The 21,104-nt window shown below is 35.2% G+C and overlaps 1 protein-coding gene across 1 annotated transcript; it reads left to right on the top strand.

Annotated features, from left to right (window-relative positions):
- The first annotated feature begins 2,652 nt into the window (after positions 1-2,652).
- Positions 2,653-16,445, top strand: LOC138162199 (alpha-amylase 1B-like). The gene is made up of 11 exons (XM_069089244.1): positions 2,653-2,796; positions 4,128-4,340; positions 5,438-5,584; positions 8,154-8,351; positions 10,196-10,426; positions 10,807-10,940; positions 11,668-11,790; positions 11,891-11,990; positions 12,515-12,633; positions 12,896-13,021; positions 16,031-16,445. Exons 2-11 carry the CDS (start codon positions 4,173-4,175, stop codon positions 16,218-16,220), a joined length of 1,536 nt encoding a protein of 511 aa, XP_068945345.1. The 5' UTR covers positions 2,653-2,796; positions 4,128-4,172; the 3' UTR covers positions 16,221-16,445.
- The last annotated feature ends 4,659 nt before the right edge of the window (positions 16,446-21,104 follow it).

Raw genomic sequence — 21,104 nt, 5'->3', positions numbered from 1 at the left:
AAATCATCAAATATCAAAATTTAATGGGAAATTAATTTCACTTTCTTTACCATTATCCATATAATTTAGGTGCAAAATCTTAATCCAATTTTGAGAATTTATTACAAAAACATACTCAAAGCCTGAATTTTCTATATATATAATTGTGGAAGCCAATCACATCCCCTTGCTTTCTTAATATTTACTGCTCCATTTATATAGAAAACCTTTATATTCCATCTTTGCCTTAATATTTTGTCTAATCATTTTCCCATTAGGAGAATGCCATTTCTACATTTTAATTTGACCATAAATATAAGTTAAATTGTGAAATGTTCATACTTACATCCTCTTATAGTAACTCAGAGATGTTCCAGTATCAATCTATTAGTTTGTAAAATCAAGTATTGTACATACAAAACTTTGTGCTTCTATATTTTTTATAAATTATATTATAAATTTATTTATAATATATTTATTATTATATTATATATAATATCTTAGATATTATATATCATAATAATATATTATTAATATAATAATATATTAAATAAAATATATTTATAAATTATAAAGATTCTTTTTCTGAAAAAAGGAAAAAGGACATTGTTATAACAATGTTACATATTCTAACAGAAGGAAAAATTCCCTTAGCTTTGTTTGATTTCAGGCATGAGTCCTATTTGGCATCCAATCATGTAGTCACAAGATGTTAAACGTAAGACTCAGGATTTGGCAGGTTTGAATTTTCCTTTTCATAAAGGGAAAGCATAATGGAATAGCAGAGTCAGGAGGATCCTACCTAGGCTATGCTCAAGGCTGTCTCCAAAATTTTACCAGGAACAGATATCCACCTTTAGGAATTCCCAAACTACAGCACATGACATTTTCTACTATTGCTTTATGACAATTCAGACAGCTCTCCCTGTATTCAAAGCTCAAAACAATAGTAAATTACAGTTCCAGGAATTTTTATCTTAAATAGCAAAATTTCACTAACCAGAAATTACTGCTTAAATATGCCTCCTGATCTTTCCCTAACAGTTAACATTTCATTTATTCTTTACTTATAAATTAAAACTATCCATGTTCTGCAGCTTCAGACATAGAGCAAATATCTGATAGTCATCTCATCATTCATATGTTGAAGCTACATCTTTAAACCATCCTATACACTTTCATAAGAGCCAAGTTTTTTCAATAAAATAATTTCCAGTATGTTTTAATATTATATGCCTTATAATAAATATACCTTTTAAAATATTTAACTGTATTCAAATAGATATTTTAACATATCCTTTTAATAGCTCAATTCATATGTAACATCATCCAGATTAAAAAGTTGTTTCATCTAACGGCATTTCTGTTACAATAGTCTTTCAATTTTCATAATATAAGAGAATTGAGGAAAACAATAATTAAATACACAATATCATGTATTTAAAACATGAAAAAAAATTAACATTACATAAATTGCATTTCCAAACTATCCCATATAAAAATTACTAATCTTATTACCTTTGGCATTTTAAAACCACTTTAGAGTTATCAGGTATGGAACAATTACATTCAATTAAAGAAATTAAAAAAAAAAACATTGTAATGCGTAGCATATGCCAGTCACTGTTTCAATCACTTCACAATTAGTGTATTATTTTGATCTTCAAAACAACCACGAGAGGTGAGTACCATTATTTTTCAATTTCCAGATCAGGAAAATAAGACAGAGATAGGATAACTTTCCTAAGGTTACACAGACAATAAAATTTCTGAAACCAGAAGGGAATTCAAGTTTCCCTACCCTCTTTTCCAGCACTTTTTAACATCTGTATTTGAAAATCTGATTTGAGATGAGAAGGGTTCAGAAGGAGAGAAGAAAGTCTGTGAACTGAGGGAGTCACAGGGGATCTCTGGTTTAATCAGTCATTCAAGGAAGTGTTAACAAGAGGTTCCTATAATGTACAAACTGTTGACCTATTTTTTCTTTCTTTCCACTGAAATTAATTCCAACCTACCTGTCTTCCTTCATTGTCCTATGACAATGAAGCTATTCAATTTGCCATTTGCTTTTAAAACTTTTATAATAACTAATGCTTATTTTTCTTTAAAATAAATTCCATGGAGTGATACTGCAAAACATACCAAGATATTTCAGAAGAAGGTGAGTTCTGGAATGACACCATGGTCCCAGGAGTTCTCTCATGCAATTTTAAAAATGATAAATCTTCAAATCTCCAAAGTATGCTAAGGTGTTTTTAGTAGTTCTAAAAACTTTATCTGACTTTTTTTCTTATTACCTCATCTCCTGATGAAAGCCTAATGTGGGAGTTAGTCTTGCTTACTGGGAAGGCTACTTCAACTATGAAAGTTCATTAATATTTTTTAGTGGTCTAACCTCTCTGGCTAGAACCCTTAGAATTCTTCCTGGCTAGCTGCCTTTTAAATCTTTCAAGGAAACAACATGTACACAGACATTTTATACAATACAGACATTTTACATTTTACAAAGACAGAAACACAGACATAATAATAAGACAGAAACAAAGCGAAGATAGCATGCAGTCACAATGTATGAAGAAGCACACAGTTACAGAGGCATACAGAGGTTTCTGATTTAAAAAAAAACTAGAGAGGCACACAAAGGGACTACAGGCATGCAGTTACAATATTACAGAGATAGGCAGTTAACAAAAACAGCAGAAGCACACAGAGTCCTATTAACAGAGAGGTGCAGTTTATGAAAGGATATCCTTTCCAGAGTGATCTGAGATGAACTGGGACACCTCAGGGACCATGAAGTTTTCCTCACAAAGAATGGTGAGTTTAACCAAAATGGCAGCTTGGTATTGGAACAGGGGGGAGGGCAGAGGACTCATCCGATGAAGAGATGGTCAGACTTCAGAGAAACAGGTCTCTAGTGGTACCTAGCCTGTTCCCACGGGCACCAGAGAGAGCAATGGCCCAGTTTTATGTCCACTTCAACTTCTCATGACAATAAATGTCAACTGGACTAAACTTGACTCCATTAAGTCAAGTGCCATTAGTCTTACAAAACACTTTCCTCCCAGTGACTATGTAAGGTACATAGAATATTATCCCTGATTTACAGATGAGAAAACTTAGAATCAGAGAGATGGTAACTTGACTAGGACCAGATAAACCAGAGCTTTGATTCTCCTAATGTGTTTGGCTTGGAATGGGACTCTCTAGGACAAAGGGTGTATATCTCCTAGTCACTTTTTTTAAGCATTCTTTTTGGGATAGTTGGATTGATTCACAGTTCCACCAAAGAGTGTGTTAGTGCGCCTGTCTTTACACAACCATTTCATCATTGACTTTCTCCTTGTCGTGTTGGTTCATTTGTTATGTTGTGAAACCTGACAGTCATTTTGACTTATGTTTCTCTTATTGAGGTTTGGAAAAATCTGTCTTGGAGATGTTAGTAGTTTGCAATTTGTCTTTGAGAAGTGTTTGTTTATATCTACTCAACCACTTCTCCAATTACATGACTAAACTTTGAAATAATTTTTCATAAATCCCACAAAAAATATCTTTACAGGTACAGATTGAAGTAGAGGACCAGATGGCTTCTAATGATTTTTTCAAAAAATTTAAAAGAAACTACTTAGATGTCTGTGTTAGTAATTTGAAATAAGCAAGAGTATGTTCTTTTCATGCAGTTTATATGCAATCAACTCTGAAAAGATTTCAGAAATTTGGATGAAGAACATTGAATAAGAATGAAATAACTTTTGTAAAAAATATAGGATTCAATTATTTTCTCAAAGAAAGGATCGTGATTTCAGCATTTATTTGTAAATATGTTATATTCTTAATTTACCTTAACCATTATTTTTCTTCTCTGATAGAAGGATCTTAGGCAAAAGGTGTGATCTTAATTAAATAACAGCTGGATCAATATTGTCAGCATAAATATCAGTATCCAGGTGCTTGATATACGTAATACTCTCTGCGTAAAAGAAATACTACGTCTTGAAAGGTTATCTGTGTTTATGATCCTGGGAAATTTTCTAAACTATTTTCACCTGTTGAGTTTTACCCTACTAATCTTTTTTCAGAATACAAAGGAGTCTGTGCTCCAAGTAGGCATCCATTCAAGTTATTATTTGCTAATTTCTTTCTCATAGGGTATAAATAGTTGCTGAGAAGAGGGCTCACAACCTCAAAGCAAAATGAAGCTCTTGCTGTTGCTTTCAGTCCTTGGGGTCTGCTGGGCACAGTATGATCCCCATTACCGGAATGGCCGGACATCTATTGTCCACTTATTTGAATGGCGCTGGGATGACATTGCTCTTGAATGTGAACGTTACCTAGCTCCAAATGGCTATGGGGGTGTTCAGGTATGTGCACTCCAAAATATATTTGATATTCCTGTTTTTGCCACAATAAACAGGTTTAATTTATGCTTGTAACTACAAAGGAAATAGAATAAATTGCAGGTGTCAGACTAGATGATCTCAAGGAACCCCACTAGTTCTAATAACTTGGCAGTCCAATGTATATAGAGCCTGGGGCCTGGAATCAGGAAGACCTGAGTTAAAATCCAGCTGGAGACACTAGATATCTGACTATGGGAAAGTTATTTAACCTTTGTCTGCCTCAGTTTTCTTATCTGTATGATAAAAATAGCAGCTTTTATTATCTGATTCCCAGGGTTTTTATAAGAAGCAAAGAGTTAACATTTGTGAAGTGATTTGCAAACTTTCAAGTGGTATATAAATGCTAGCTATTATTATTAATTTCTGTCTTGGCAAGCAGTATAGGACAGCTGGTGTCTGTTACTCAGTTCTGTCTGGCACTTCATGAACCCATTTGTGATGTTTAGGTGTGTGTATAGATGTGTGTTCATGTTATTTTGATTTTTTTTGCCCTGAATACTGAAGTCCTTTGCCATTTCCTTCTCCAGCTCATTTTACAGATGAGTAGCTGGAGCAAACTTAGTTAAGTAACTTGCCCAGGGTAATACAATAATTAAGTGTCTGAGTCCCGATTTGAACTCAGGGAGATGAGACTTCTTGACTTCAGGTCCAGTGTTCTATATGCTATGCCACCTAGCAACTCTGAAAGCATTGGGCCTGGGGTTAAAGAATCTGAGTTCAAATCCTGGTTCTGCCCCTTACTAGTTTTGTAACCTTGGACAAGTCAATTTAATGCTTTGTGTCTCAGGTTCCTCATCCATACGTGGTTGGACAGGATGACCTTTCTGTTCCCTCCTAGCTCTAAATCTTTTTCTACAAGTTAATGTATGTGCAATGACCCTTAAAAACTTTTGATGCTGTGAAAATAAGAAGTTCTACTAAAGTAACTCATAAATCCCTAGTTCAAATATTTAATAATATATCTCAACTCATTGTGTTAATGGCTTTTGAAACATTTCTCAATATAACACAAAATACTGTCTACATGTTACTAACCACTTCCCCTTCCCAATATGTAGGTCTCACCTCCAAATGAGAATGTAGTGATCAATAGCCCTTCAAGACCTTGGTGGGAAAGATACCAGCCAGTTAGCTACAAGATATGCACACGGTCTGGAGGTGAAGATGAATTCAGAGAGATGGTGAAGAGATGCAATGATGTTGGAGTAAGTAGATAACAAGCTGTTTAAGACAAGGGTTCTTCTTCTGGGGTCCACAAATTCCCAACAGGTCTGTGGATAAATTCCAGAGGGTCCATCAACTTGGATGTCCTAAAATTACATCTTTGTTTTCACTGAACTATATGTGAAATTTAGAATTTCCTTTGGTTACTCATAAATATTGTTCAGAGAAGGGGAACTGTATTTCAACATACTGTCTAAGGAATCAATGATACAACAATGTTTGATGGTTCAGGAGATTAGATTGTTAACTTTCCCTGCCTAAAGCATTCTGCCTCCATCTGAAATGTGCTTACTGTGATAGAACTTTGATTGATGCCCCTGTGATCTCATGCTATTGGAGATTTCCTCTAGTAGAACAAATTTGACCCCCATCCTATGAAAACCTTGCCTCTGTTTTGTACCTCTTGACCCATTTAAAACACACATACACATGCACACATACATACACGCACATTCCCTCTAGTTCCAAGTTAGTAACTATCCCCAAATCATCTTTTCTAAATCATCTTTTTGTATTCATTTGTGCCAGATAGAAAGCAAGCCAAAGAAACCTGATGTTATTGGAGCTGACCTATGCTTTTCTGAGGGAAAAAGCTTGTTATACTCAGAAAAAATGCATAATTTTAAAGGCTTCCCCTGTTCCCAACTAAAACTAGATGTTTCTCATCAGTCCTTGAATATTAATTCTCTATTATTACAATGTATGCAGTGTCCTGATGAATACATTATGCTGTTGTATAGTAATGATATATTATTCACCAGAATTCATAATCTAACCTCCGGTAATCAACTTGAGTTTCATGTACAGATAAGATGGCAAAAGGATCATGCCATAATAACTCTTTCCACTTTGAAACTTATTACTCTGTTAACTAACCTTTTGACAGGCAGCTAAATGGACTGTAATAATGTTTTAAAGATGCCCTTTAGAGTGGAGCTCTGAAATAGGCAGCAAACACAGTACATTACACATGTCTATAGCACATATAAACAATTTCGTCTCTTTAGCCAAACTGATTTAATGAAGTAACTGGCTTAATTTCCAATGACCAGTGAGCCGTCAAAACAGATGGATTGTTTGTACATGGGTATGAACATACTCTTATGAAAACAAACAAAATATGGTTTATCTGTTCTCTTGGGAAATAGTTCTGGGGAAGATATTTGTGAAAAAGAGAATATTGGCCCCTTGAAGTTAGGATTGTTTGGTTTATCTTTGCATTTCCAGTGCCTTGCCTTAAAGTGCACCATGCAGAGGTGTTTGTTATATTATTAGTGGAAGGAAGAAGAATATATTAAGTTAGGTTCACTACCTCATTTAATGTTCAAGGTTCTAGCTTCTCATTGAAATCAGGGGTCTAGTGAAGATTTTATTAGGATCTGCCATCTCCTTGAAAGGTAATGGCTCAGAGAACTGGACCTGGAGTAAGGAAGAACTGAATTAAAATCTGACTTCAGACAATTACTAGCTGTGTGACCCTTGGGAAATCACTTACCCACTGTCTGCCTCAATTTCCTAATTTGTAAAGAGGGACTAATAATAGCACCTGTTTCTCAGGGTTTTATGTGGATATAATGCGATAATATTTGTAAAGTGCTTAGGACAGTGCCTAGAACATAGTAAGTGCTACGTAATTATTATTATCCTACTAGTTTTATTTAGGTGTACATTTCCCATTTGCTCTATTCTTCTTTTGTGGAACTTTTTTGAGAGACAATATGGTTTGATGGGAAGAATGCTGGACTTGCAATCAGAAGATTTGTTTTTGAGCCCTCACTCTGTTTCTAATAATCAGATGACCCAGGGCAGATCACTTATCTTCTCTAGCATTTAGTTTCCTTGACTGTTAAATAAGGGTAATACAATGTGCCCTTCCTGCTTCATAAAGGGTTTGAAAGGAACAAATGAGACAATACATGTGAATGAACTTTGTAATCTGTAATGCCAAATACAAATGTAAGTTATTATTCTTATGGGTGAGTAAGAATGTGGGAGAAAGTGACATTCTACCCCTTCAGTGAGTCCTCCCTTTTCTTGTTACAATAAAATATAATGAAAAACAGCAAAGCCTGTGTGATAACACGGGCAACATCCTGTAACTATAGTACCCCATCCTGCCTAATATTGTTCATTACAATGAATCAGTATCTAGCTTTGCTTCAGGCTCCTTTTTGTTTGTTGCGTTATAATCACTGGGCATATCCTCCTCTTTTTCCTGTTTACTTTACACTCAAAAAGTTCCCCCTGTTTATATGCAACTATTGAACACAGATTATCATGCCCAGCCTGATTTATTGAAGGTCTAGAGGACAAACACAAAGACAAAGTTTCATGACTTAATTATAAAAAAAAAAAAACTGTGAAGACTCATTTACAAACTAATTGAAAGAGAAGTGTTCTGACTGTATTAACATTTACTACAATGTATTAAATGATGGGAAGAAGTAGCATCCTGACATAGGAGGGCAGAATGTGGAGTCAGAAGCTGAGTTGAAGTCCTTTCAGTGATGCCTCATCTGCTAATCTTAAGCACAAACCTTGCTATTGCAGGTGAACATTTATGTGGATGCTGTAGTGAACCACATGTCTGGAAGTGGTGTGAGTGCCGGAACAAGTAGCACCTGTGGAAGTTACTTCAATCCTGGATCAAGAGACTTTCCTGCTGTTCCATACTCTGCCTGGGATTTTAATGATGGCAAATGTACATCCGGCAGTGGGGGAATTGAAAGCTACAATGATGCTTCTCAGGTAAATTTTTAGTGGTTATTAACTAACCCTAAACTATGTGCTTTACCTGAACCCAAGTTTTCTCCCCAGCCTGTCCTCCCTAGCTGACTTGCACGGTCCCATGTTCCTACCCTCTGCTGCCTAGTTGGTTCGTGTCCATGCATATCAATGTCCTCTTCCCTGGACTGTTGCAACAATCTCTTAATTGGTCCCCTCTTTCCTGTCTCTCCACTATTTGATCCTTATCCCAGGTATTTACCAAAGTTATTTTTCTTTCTTTTTTTTTTTTTTTAAGTAATCGGGGTTAAGTAACTTGCTCAAGGTTTCACGGCCAGTTATTTCTTCGTGTGGTGCTAAGTATCTGAGTCCGGATTGAATCCCAGGTCTCCTGACTCTGGGTCCGGTGCTCTTACTCACTGTGCCACCTGGCTGCCCCCCAAAGTGACATTTCTAACTCACAGGTCTGACCATGTCACTCACTTGCCAAAGATGCGTTAGTGGCTCCCTATTGCCTCTGGAATAAAATACAAACCTCTCTTTTGCATTTAAAGTTCTTTCCCATTTGGCTCCAGCCTATCATTCCAAAGTGTGACATATTCCTTGCCATCTCCCACTCTGTGTTCCAGCCATACTGACTTGCTTGCTATACTTTGTACTTAACATTCTCTTTCCAAATGCTTGCCTTTGTCTGGAATGCTCTCTCTCTTAATTCCACATCTTGGGCTTCTTAGTTGCCTTCCAGATTTAGCTCAAGTAATTTTTCTTACATAAAATCAGTCCACATCCATCTAGTGTTTAGTGTTTTCAAACCTTTCCCCTCGTGCAATGGTATATGTTCATGTTTTATTACCTCAATGGCTTGCAAAATCCTTGAGGACTGTTTTGCCTTTGTATCTTCAGATGATAGCACAATACCTCACACACAAAAATTTCTTAAGAAATCCTAATTGGGGGTAGTTACTGGCATTGTGGATAAATAAGCAGCCTGGGAGTCAGGAGGACCTGAGTTTAAATTCATCCTCAGAGACTTACTAGGACGTGATGCTGGCCAAGTCACTTAACCCTAAATGCTGAGAGAAAGAGAAAGAGAGAGACACAGAGAGAGAAACAGAGAGAGAGACAGAGAGACAGAGACAGAGAGAGACAGAGACAGAGAGAGAGACAGAGACAGAGAGAGACAGAGAGGCAGAGAGACAGAGAGGTAGAGAGAGAGAGACTCAGAGAGAAAGACAGAGACAGAGAGACAGGAACAGAGACAGAGACACAGAGATCTAGAGAGAGTGAGACAGAGAGAAACAGAGACATAGACAGAGAGGCAGAGAGACAGAGAGACACAGATTTATTATTTATTAATTGAATTGAACTTCATGTGTATGAGAACCTTCCTGGAAAAATGACAGATCTCTTTCTTTCGGAAGAATTTCCTAAAGGCCACAGAGCTTATACGACTTGCTCAAGATCAGAATTTGAACATAGATCTTCCCAGCTCCAGACAAAGAACTGTATCCACAATACAACCTGTCTCTAGACACAGATAAAAGTATAAAATTCTAAGAACTAGAGCAGGAAGGAACCACTTCGACCATGTAATCCCACCTTATAATTTTACACAAAAGGAAAGTAAGGCCCAAGAAGGATAAGGAGCTTTCCCAAGGTCATTCAGGCAGGATTTTACCCAGGGTCAGCTGATTCTCCACTCAGGGCTCTCTACATTAGATCACACTAAAGAGAAACAAATTTTAAGATTACCCTACCAAAAGTGTTTAAGTGCCTTGTGCCTCAGGTGTTGAAAATGAGCCTTTCAAAATTGGGAGCCAGAAGATGCTGCTGCCTATGTATCACATGTATCGTTATTGCTTTTACAGGTTAGAGATTGCCAGTTGTCTGGTCTTCTGGATCTTGCCACGGGGAAAGATTATGTGCGTTCTACAATTGCTGCCTATATGAACAATCTGATTTCCATGGGTGTGGCAGGATTCAGAATTGATGCTTCCAAACATATGTGGCCTGGAGATATTAAGGCATTTCTGGATAAATTGAACAATTTGAACACACAATGGTTCCCTGAAGGATCCAGACCATTCATTTACCAGGAGGTATTTATATAAAATGTGTGGGGACAAAGGTTGAAGGACAGGGTATGATTGCAATGATTTTATTGATTGTGAAAAAATTATAATTTGGGTTAAATATGTGTTTTCTATAGCCTGGCTTAGTTATGTGTTTAATCCTGGTTATGAAGTCCTGGACTGGGTCAGCATTTTCACAGGGTAAAAATAAACATTGCCTAGATAATTTGATGCTTTTTAAGACTATCCCTCCAGACCAGAAAAATTCATCTCTTAAAATGAGAAAATTAATTAGAATATATTAACAGCCAAAGCACTAGAACTGTTGGAACAAAATGCTAATATGAAGATGCAAGGATTTTGAGAGTTTCCATGCAACATCATCTTCTTTCTCTGATTTCTACAAGGTAATTGATCTAGGTGGCGAGGCAGTTCAAGGCAGTGAATACTTTGGCAATGGTCGGATTACAGAATTCAAGTATGGTGCAAAACTAGGCACAGTTATTCGCAAGTGGAATGGAGAAAAGATGTCTTATTTAAAGTAAGTGAAAAAGGGGTTTCCCTTTGGGCTAGTACACAATGAGTGTGCAACAATTATTAGGAGTTTATTTAAATGTTCCCAATGTAAACTGCAATAATTCTGCTATGATATCAATTAAGCATTTTTTATTACACATAGATGTCAATTCAAAAACACCCAGTTTCAGAACCCTAAGAATTATCAGGTTTAAATTCAATTATGATGGGATGGAACTCTATTTAGGTAATGCTTATTTTTGTAATGTGCTAAAACCATGTGCATATGAGCATTTAAAAATCACTGGCATGTAAAGATGATGTTCTGGTGCCTCCCCATGAAAGTCCTTCTTTTAATACAGAGTCTACAATATTCATGACCTATACAGAGTCTCACAGAGAGTTATATAAGTATTACATGAGGAACTAACATATACAGGGACCAATAATGTTTCAGCTTAATTCTGAAATGTTAGAGCTGAAAGAAACCTTAGGCAGTCAAACTCCCTTTATTGATAGGGAAATTAAGACCCAGAATAGTGAGGTGACCCATTCCAGGTTAAATGGTTTGTTAATAAGTGATTAATTCAGAATGGGAATCCAGTTCTTCTGGCTCTCAGTCCAATTCTCTTTTCAGTATAGGATGGACATTCTGCATAAAATTTATTTATGTTAAGGAGTACCCTACAGGGAGAAAAAAGCAGGAAGAATCTGTGGGCCATAAGTACAACACTCCTTATTTCTTTGTACAGGAACTGGGGAGAAGGTTGGTCCTTTGTACCTACAGACAGAGCTCTTGTTTTTGTGGATAATCATGACAACCAGAGGGGCCATGGGGCTGGAGGAGCTTCCATTCTCACCTTTTGGGATGCCAGGTAGGTGGTAGAGTCCTCTACCTTTTAATTTTTTAAAATTTTACTGATGGTCTCAAAACTTTCTTCTTTTCTTTGATGGTCATGCTTTATAACTTTCCAGATTGTACAAAATGGCAGTTGGATTTATGCTTGCTCATCCTTATGGAGCTACACGAGTGATGTCAAGCTTCAGCTGGCCAAGATACTTTCAGAATGGACAGGTCTTTTTAATTTCAACTTTTAGCAAGTGCATAAGGAATCTTTTGGAGAGGCATTTGGGGAAGCTGTAATCAGTCAACAATTAATCCATAAGCACTGATTGTTTGCTTTATGCATACTATGCTAGGTTTCAGGGACATGAAGGTATAGATCTTCCCTTTATTGAGCTCACAATCAGTTGGGAAGATACAGTGATTATACAGACAACTATACATTGAATATATACTCAATAAGTGTAAGTTAAAGAGAGCCAAATCAAGTTCTTTGTGAGGTCTGAGGCAGAAGACAGTTTGTAACTGACTGGAAGAACCAGGGCAGGCTTCATCATAGAGGTAACATTAAAACTGAGCTTCAAAGGTGGGTGGAGACAGAAATTGCTGTTATTGTGACCCAGAGTGACTTGTCCAGGTTCATATGAGTAGAAAATAGCAGTAGCAGGACTCCAATCCAGCTATAGGAAAAGGAAGGAGAAAGAACCAAATAAATGAAATTACTGATACACATGATTCTGTTTTCACAAATTAAGGATGTTAATGATTGGGTTGGACCACCCAATGACAATGGAGTGATTAAACGAGTAACTATCAATGCAGACACTACTTGTGGCAATGACTGGGTTTGTGAACATCGATGGCGTCAAATAAGGTAGGAAAACTTAGTAGTATCTGTCTGCCAGTATTCTCTTAACAACTGATATACAGGTTCCCCAAAATTTTTAGTGCAGCATTCACCATTAATATCTTAAAAACACACTAAGAGTTTTGGTCTGTTTGCAACTGTTCATGCATATACACACACACACAGACATCCATACACACATATATCCTCACAAACAGGGGGACAAAGGGATGGAGGAGAATGCTTAAATCAAATACATTTACCAATATTTTGTATATTTTGTTTACAGGAATATGGTTATTTTCCGTAATGTAGTTAATGGCCAGGATTTTACAAATTGGTGGGATAATGGGAGTAACCAGGTGGCTTTTGGCAGAGGGAATAAAGGATTCATTGTATTTAACAATGATGACTGGTAAGTAGCAGTTGATTTTTTTAAAATTTCTATTAAACATCTTCTTGACTGATCATTTTTGTGATCCCTGATGCATTAACTGATATTCCAAAGGATACCTGTAAGGATTAGAATAGATGCTGTTGTGGTGGTTTAAGTTCTGCCCATCCAAAAATTGTGGGGGTTTCATGATGTGTTGTGGTGGAACCATCTCAAAGAATGTAGAGTCAGACCACCTTTAACCCAAATATAGGTATTTATTGAGATTGACGCTTCTAATAGAATGGGCTAAGGTCCAAGAGGAACCAGCAACATCAGAGAGAGCAAGATGGATTTTTATAGGGCTGATATGCAGTTACATAAGAGAAATTATGAATAATAAAAAAGTAGTAGGGGTTTGTCAAGGGATTAAGTAATAGGGGAGGGGTCCCAGCCACAGTGGAACTGTGCATGCCCTTACCCACAATGCATACAGAAAAACCCATTTGGGAGAGTAAATATGTATGATAATGATATTGTAATATGCCTCTCTACATCATAAATATACTGCAGTTCAGTTCTTTACCATTACCGTACAGGTGCTTTCCTAGGTATGGTTAATTCTATTGTTTTGGGGTCCACATCCTGCTCAAGCATCTTGGTGGTGCTGCTTTCTGATTCACTGAGTATTGTGGTCCTGCTTGAGACTAGATGCATGTAGTAATGTTTGAGTGCATGGACAAGACTGCTGTTTCTGTGGGGAAATATAAGGAATGGATCTGGGGCAGTGTTTCTCTGGAGACAATGTCTGGGATTCCATCACATGGACATAGCTGCTGTTCTGTGAGAACTATGAATTCATGGACACAACTGTTGTTCTATTGAGCAGTGAGGCATATATGAAGAAATTCAGATATTGGCAGGGGGTGGGGGGCAGGCAGGTATAGTGGGCCTGCTGTTCAGTGGGGTCTACAATGAAGTTAGAATATTGGGGGTGTCTTCACTTTTTTGAAGTAGTTTATCTGACTGTTTGAACCCTGTGTTAAAGTTAGATTGTTCTTCATTCCCATTCACTTAGTCTATTACACTGATTTTTTTCCTTATTTTATACAGTACTAAACAGTTCTCATGATTACTACTGTATAATATAGTTTGAGGTCTAAAAGTTTTATTTCTGCCTTTTTGGTCATATTTTTTTGAGACTGTAGATGCAAGGAAAATACTTATATACATGGGTTTGGAAGAATTTGGTTAATAGGTAACACTTTGGTTGGGGGGTGATGGTTGTGGTGATTAGCCCTGATAAGGGAAGTAGGGAACGAGATTTATGATATCTTTACAGGTATAAGATCCTGAGAAGCCTCTGTATCAATCTTGATCTCCAAAATGAAGCAGAGTGTAGTAGGAGTCCCACTGAATTTTGAAGCTGGGAGCCTGGTTTTGCAATCTTAACACTGTTACTATGTGACCTTGATCAAATTATTTGATGGTTAGGACTTTTGTAGAAAGTTAAGATTTATACATAAATCACTCTACATGTACTAATTCTTGATCTACATAACCCCTTATTAAGGCTGTTGCTGTCATTATTCCCATTTATAGATCAGGAAAACTAAGCACATAACAGCTAAGTGATTCTCCTAGGGACACATAGTTAGTGTCTGAGGCACAATTTGAAATTAGGTCTTTCTGACTCCAACTCTCACTCTCTATCCACTGAATCACCTACCTTAACATCTCACCCTCAGTTTCCTGACTAACAAAATGAGTGGGTTTAACCAAATGCCCTCAGAAAACCCTTCTACTTCTTATTTATTGTCCTCAGTGGAAAACAGTTTCTAATATTTACAAGTGACCCAAAACTCTCATGAATGGTCTAGTTGTGCACTTTTAGGAGGGCAGCAGATTTGTTGAACAGGTAGCAAATGCTGAGGGAGTAAGGGATTCATCATCATCACCATGCTAATAGTAATCTTGATATCTGATATATCAGTGCAATAAAGTGTGTGAAATTTTATATACATTATCTTATTATAGTATAGGAAGAGGGAGGAAAACAAAAGAAATGAATATACAAATAGTACTTATATACTATATAAAATGAGGGGGGAGGGGTAAAAAAAGGATATGTAATGGATAGTGTGGGAATTGTGATAATACCAGGTAGGCTTGGAAAGTTCTGTCTTTTAGTTCTGATTTAAGCTTTGGAAAATGTAATTTGATTAAAAAGATCTTCCAACTTCTCACACCTCTTTTTAAGAGTCAGGATTTTGGCAGCAGTAATTTACAAATGGCATGTAAAGGTTTTGTGATTTTGTGGACAAATAGTTATGCCTAAGCATTTTAGATCCTTTAACAGTCCTGTATCAATGAACCTGCCCTAGCTGGAACTGAGTTTTGTGCCTCCAACATTTAGTCTCCTATTTTACTTAATGGAATAACAGAAGACAAAAGTCAACCAAGTGTACTGCCTTGTCAAAAGTTGCAGCTGTTTGTTTTTCTAATTCATATCTTCTATGCACAGTGACATCAAAATACATGGACATATAATGACTTTAAAGCCAAACACTGAAGTACCAGATGATTTTTTTTTAGCTTTCAATCCCAAATATTTTTCTCTTCCTCAAGGAAAAAGATTAATAATGATAAAATTTAAATTATTGTAAGTAATTGGTCTTTCCTGAATGGAAGCATCTAGAACATAGATTTGAAATGGTTACATTTATCCAAAAAGATCATAATGAAAATCTATTGTTGATACAAATTTTCTGGTCTCCATTATTGTCATTTAACTCTTCATCTTTAAGCACTCACCACTGCCTAAGAAGTTCTACTATCTTTGGTAGTGAATGATGTTTCTTTAGCTTGTTTGAAGACTGCCCAGATTCATTAGAAACATTTCTCATTGTGGATTCTCTCCATATATAGTATTTTTATCTATGAAACAGACATACTTTTAATCTAACCATCTAGGGTGGCTGTATTTGTATGTTTTTTGAAACACATTTCATATTCTTGCTTTATAGTAACCATTTGCCTTTTGTTTTAAAGGGAATTGTCAACAAATCTGCAAACTGGTCTTCCTGCTGGAACCTATTGTGATGTCATTTCTGGAGATAAAAGTGATAACCATTGTACAGGAATTGAAGTCCATGTTGGCAGCGATGGTCTTGCTTACTTCAGTATTAGCAACAATGCTGAAGACCCATTCATTGCCATCCATGTGGATGCTAAATTGTAATAATTTGTTGGATAAATAACATTTCAAGAGACCATATGCAAAATCACATCCCACAATGATAGTTTTCCTTTTTATAGATAAGCAATTGTACTTAAAATCAAGAAATTCTCTATCTAATCTATAAACATACTGTCAAAATGAACCTGTGTTGACATTTAAAGCTTATGCTATGTAATAATTAGAATGTAATGATTATATACTCTATTAGATCCAATTAAAAGTGATGTGGAGAGAACAAGAAAATATTTGTGTGTTTATTATGAATCCTTTTTTATTGTTCTGTTTTTATTCCTCATTAATGGAAAATATAACATTTTATTTTGTTTTACTTCATGTACCACTTTAATGGGGGTAAAATACAACAAAATTGTTTCCATTTTCATCTTTAAAGGAATGCTACTATAATTAATAGGCAGAATGATTCTGCTTTTCATGAAATGGTATATAAGCTTATGAATTTCATCTCAAATGGAATTGTAAAGTTTATCTAATACAAATCCTTATGCAACACATGGCTTTTCCCCAAGTGATCTTTTAGTTTTTGATTATTTCTTTCAGTGATGTATTAGATCTCAATTCCAGATTTCAGTCATGTGTAAATTTAATAAATATGCCTTCCATATCTACATCTAGGTCAACAATAATAATAGCTAGCATTATTTAATGCTTTAAGGTTTCCAAAACAACTTTGCAAATTTTATCCTCACAATAATCCTTTGAGTTAGATGGTGTTATTATCCCTATTTTACAGATTAGGAAACTGATACAAATAGAAATTAAGTTGCTTTCTCAGAGTCCCACAGCTAGTAAATATCTGAAATCAAATTTTAATTCATTCCTTCTTCTCTTTAAGCCCATAACTCCATCCATTGTGCCATCTTACTGCCTAATATTATTAAGTAGGACATGGTAGAAAACAGACAAAAATATTATAAAATATATCCTTCAAGTGTGATATCAATAATCAATCAACAAATACTTATTAATGATTTTTTTATGTATCAGACATTAAACATACTGTTAAGATTCAGTATTTGACCACGTGTGCACTGACCCCTACTGCCTGTCATGCAGCTTACAGCTAACTATAAGTAAACTATTAATTCACACAAGAAACTAAATTATTTCTATATTGTAAATAGTCCTTCTAGAGAACAAATGGCTAATCTGGAAAGAACAATTTGAAAGCCACTACTCAGTATTATGTATAGGCATGGATTTTAGAGACACACATAGGAACAGCTTATATGTGTATGGATGTTAACACATTATTTCATTTGAAACTCATAACTCTGCATGGTAGATGGAGTGAATATTATCTCCCCTATTTTACAAATGAGGAAAGAGAGGTTTTTAGAGGGAATCTAGCTGCAAGAAGGTTCAGTTAGGGTGCACTAAGGATAGTGTGCTGGGCTTGGAGTCAGGATAAATCATTGCCCTGTCTTCAAATCTGGCCCCACACTTACTAGCTGAGTGAACCTAGTAAGTCATTTCATCCAATTTAGTTAAGTTTTCTCATCTGAAAAATGATCTGGAGAATGAGACAATATGCCAAAATTTATAGAATGCAGTCAAAGTAGTACTTAGGGGGAAAATGATATTTCTAATTGCTTACCTCACTAATGTAGAGCAAAAACAGATCAGTGAATTGGCCATGTAACTTAAAAAAAACCAGAAAAAAGGACAAATTAAAAATCTCCAATAAAAAACTAAATTGGAAATCCTGAAAATTAAAGGAGAGATTAAGAAAATTTAAAGCAAAAAAACCCATTAACTAATAAATTAAAACTAGAAATTGTTTTTATGGAGAAATCCAGTAAAATGCAAAAACCATTGGTTAATTTGACTAAAAAAAGAAAGAAAACCAAATTATTACTATCAAATATGAAAGAAATGAATTCATCACCAATAAAGAGGAAATTAATACAATTTTTAGGATGTGCAACTCATGTGGGAAAAGGCTAACTCCAAACACAGTGTAAAAGACCCTTCTTGTCAGCCTGCTAGGGTGACTTTAGTGAGAGATTTGTTTCTCTCTATCACTTTGTGCATTCTGTAGCTCTAAAATATTTTTAGAGTCAGTTTTTACAAGTATTGGAAGTGGTTTGTGTGGGAGTTTAAGCAAGTATCTGGTTTTGCTCCACCATCTTGGCTCCACCTCCCAAATTCCTTTTGTGACACAAGTAAGGGGCAGATACCCAAACCAGAGAGAGCCAAAAAAGAAAAAGAAATTTATATTCTAATTCTCCCAATGAAAAACTAAATCTCACTTCCAGATTTGATTCATGTGTAAATTTTTAAAATGTATTTTCACTGTCTCCATCTAGGTCAATAACAATAATAAATAGCATTATTTAATGATTTAAGATAAATAATTTTATATAAATTACTAGAAAAAATATAGCAATATATCACAAAGATCATAAACTATGACCAAGAGGGATTTATACCAGGAGTGGATGACTGGTTCAATATTAGGAAAACTCTAAGTGTAATTGACCATATTATTAACAAAACCACCAGAAATTAAAAAAAATTATCTCAATGTATGCAGAAAAAACCTCTGACAAAATGTAAGACCCAATTCTGTAAAAATAGTAGAAGTTATAGTAATAAATTGAGTTTACCTTAAAATAATAAATGCTATTTAAATTTATTGGCAAACTTTCATCTTTAATAGTGATAAATGAGAAGCCTTTCCAGTACAATCAGGGGTGAAGTAAGGATGGCCATCATCATCTCTGTTATTTCACATTTTTACTAGAAATGTTAGCTTTAGCAATAAGACAAGAAAAAGAAACTGATAGATTTAGAATAGACAATGGGGAAACAAAACTGTAACTCTTTCAAGATGATATATTATACATAAAAATCCTAGAGAAATAACTAAAAAATGACTTGAAATTATTAAATTTATCAAATTTACAGGATACAAAAGAAACCCATGCAAATAATCCACACTTCTATATATTATAAGCAAATTCCTGAAGCAAATTTTAGAAAGAGAAATTGAATTTAAAATAACTGTAGACAATATAAAATACTTGAGTTGTCTACCTGCCAAGACAAACTCAGGAACTATATGAACACAACTATAAAACACTTTTTGCACAAATAAAGTCAGATGTAAATAACTGTAAAAATATTAATTGATCATGGGTTTCTTGTGTCCATATAATAAAAATGACAATTCAATCTAAATTACTCTAAATTTCCATACCAATCGAACTATCAGAATTATTTTGCAGAGTTAGAAAAAGGAATAATGAAATTCACCACGAATAACAAAAGCTTAAAGATATCAAGGTTATCAATGAAAAAAATGCAAAAGAAGGCAGTCCAGTTGTACTGGATCTCAAACTGCTTTATAAAGTGGTAAATGAAACAATCTGGTTCAGGTTAAGAAACAGACTGGTGCTAATGCATTGTTGGTGGAGTTGTGAGGTGTGCAGATATTCTGGAGAGCAATTTTGAAGTATTTATAAAGGGTTATAAAAGTATGTATACTCTTTGATCCAGCAAAACCACTAGTAGTTCTGCATTCCAAGACATCTTAGAAAAGAAAAAAATGACTCACGTGCACAAAAATATTTGTAGAAGCTCATTTTGTGGTGGCAAATATTTGGAAATTGAGGAGATGTCCATCAATTGAGGAATGGCTTTTCAAGTTGCAATACATGAATTCAATGGAATGCTATTGTGCTATAAGAAATGATAAGTAGGCGTATTTCAGAAAATCCTGAGAAAATTTACACAAACTGATGCTGAAGTACGTGAGTAGAACCGGGAGAACATTGTAAATAGTAACAGCAACAATATGTGATGATCATCTATGGTAGATTTAGTTCTTTTCAACAATGCAATGATCCAAGATAATTCTAAAAGTTTCATGATGGAAAATACTAACCACATCCAGAGGAAGAGCTATGGAATCTGAATACTGATCAAATCACAATATTTTCACTTTTTTTTGCTTTTTTCTCTCTTATGGTTTTTTCATTTTTGTTCTGATAATTTTTCCACTACATGACAAATATAGAAATACATTTAATAGGATTGTACATATATAGCCTATATAAGATTGCTTGCTTCGTTGAGGATGGGGATGAAGATGGAGGTAGGGAAAGATTGGAACTAATATCTTACAAAAATGTATGTTGAAAACCATCTTTACATAGAATTAAAAAAAACAATACACTATGAAATCAAAGTAAAAGAAAAAAGATAAGGAGTGGACATGGAATTTTTAGAGGAAATCTAATTGCAATAGTGGGCCAGCTAGTTTGCACACTGAATAGAATGCCAGTCCTGGAGTCAGGAAGACTCATTATGCTTACTTCAAGTCTAGACTCAGACACTTCACTAGCTGTGTGACCTGACAAGTCACTTTTCTCAGTTTACTTCAATTGCCTCATCTGTAAAATGATCTGGAGAAGGTAATGTCAAACCCCTTTAGTTCATGCCAAGAAATGGGGTCACAAAGAGTCAGACATCACTGAAAGCACTGAATAAGAGCAAGAAGTTGCAAGGAAAAGGATTCAACCAAACTCAACAAAGGTCTTTAATGACAGAGCATAGATCCTATGATCACTGATTCAGAGCTGGAAGAGATCTTAGAGGTCTTCTACTCTGAAAGCAGGTCATTTGATTCTAAGTGTAATCTTTTTTCCATTATGCCACACTGTCCCTTGAAGTACTTTTCCTAATCCCTTTCATTTCTGTGGACCCTCATTAATAATCCTTGAAAACAAACTTATTGGTAAAACCATATTAGATCTCCTAAATGAATTGTTTTCAAATTTTTTATCATGTTCTGTTAGTAACTTTTTTTTCCTGAAAATAAAACCTGTTGACTACTTATTTAATAAACTATGTTTACCTATG

This window comes from Petaurus breviceps, unplaced genomic scaffold (genome assembly GCF_028583685.1).
Source record: "Petaurus breviceps papuanus isolate PSGF00001 unplaced genomic scaffold, PetGlider_PUasm1.0 186, whole genome shotgun sequence".
NCBI classification, from domain to species: domain Eukaryota; kingdom Metazoa; phylum Chordata; class Mammalia; order Diprotodontia; family Petauridae; genus Petaurus; species Petaurus breviceps.
Note: the sequence above shows the minus strand (reverse complement) of the source record. Positions and strands in the feature narration are given on the sequence as shown.

What these genes read in the sequence shown, in the direction of transcription:
- LOC138162199 (XM_069089244.1), top strand. Translation starts at nt 4,173, where the DNA reads ATGAAGCTCTTGCTGTTGCTTTCAGTCCTTGGGGTCTGCTGGGCACAG. An exon ending in GAAAAGATGTCTTATTTAAA is followed by an intron (nt 10,941 to 11,667) that starts GTAAGTGAAAAA and finishes TTCTTTGTACAG; the next exon opens with GAACTGGGGAGAAGGTTGGT. An exon ending in GATACTTTCAGAATGGACAG is followed by an intron (nt 11,991 to 12,514) that starts GTCTTTTTAATT and finishes TCACAAATTAAG; the next exon opens with GATGTTAATGATTGGGTTGG.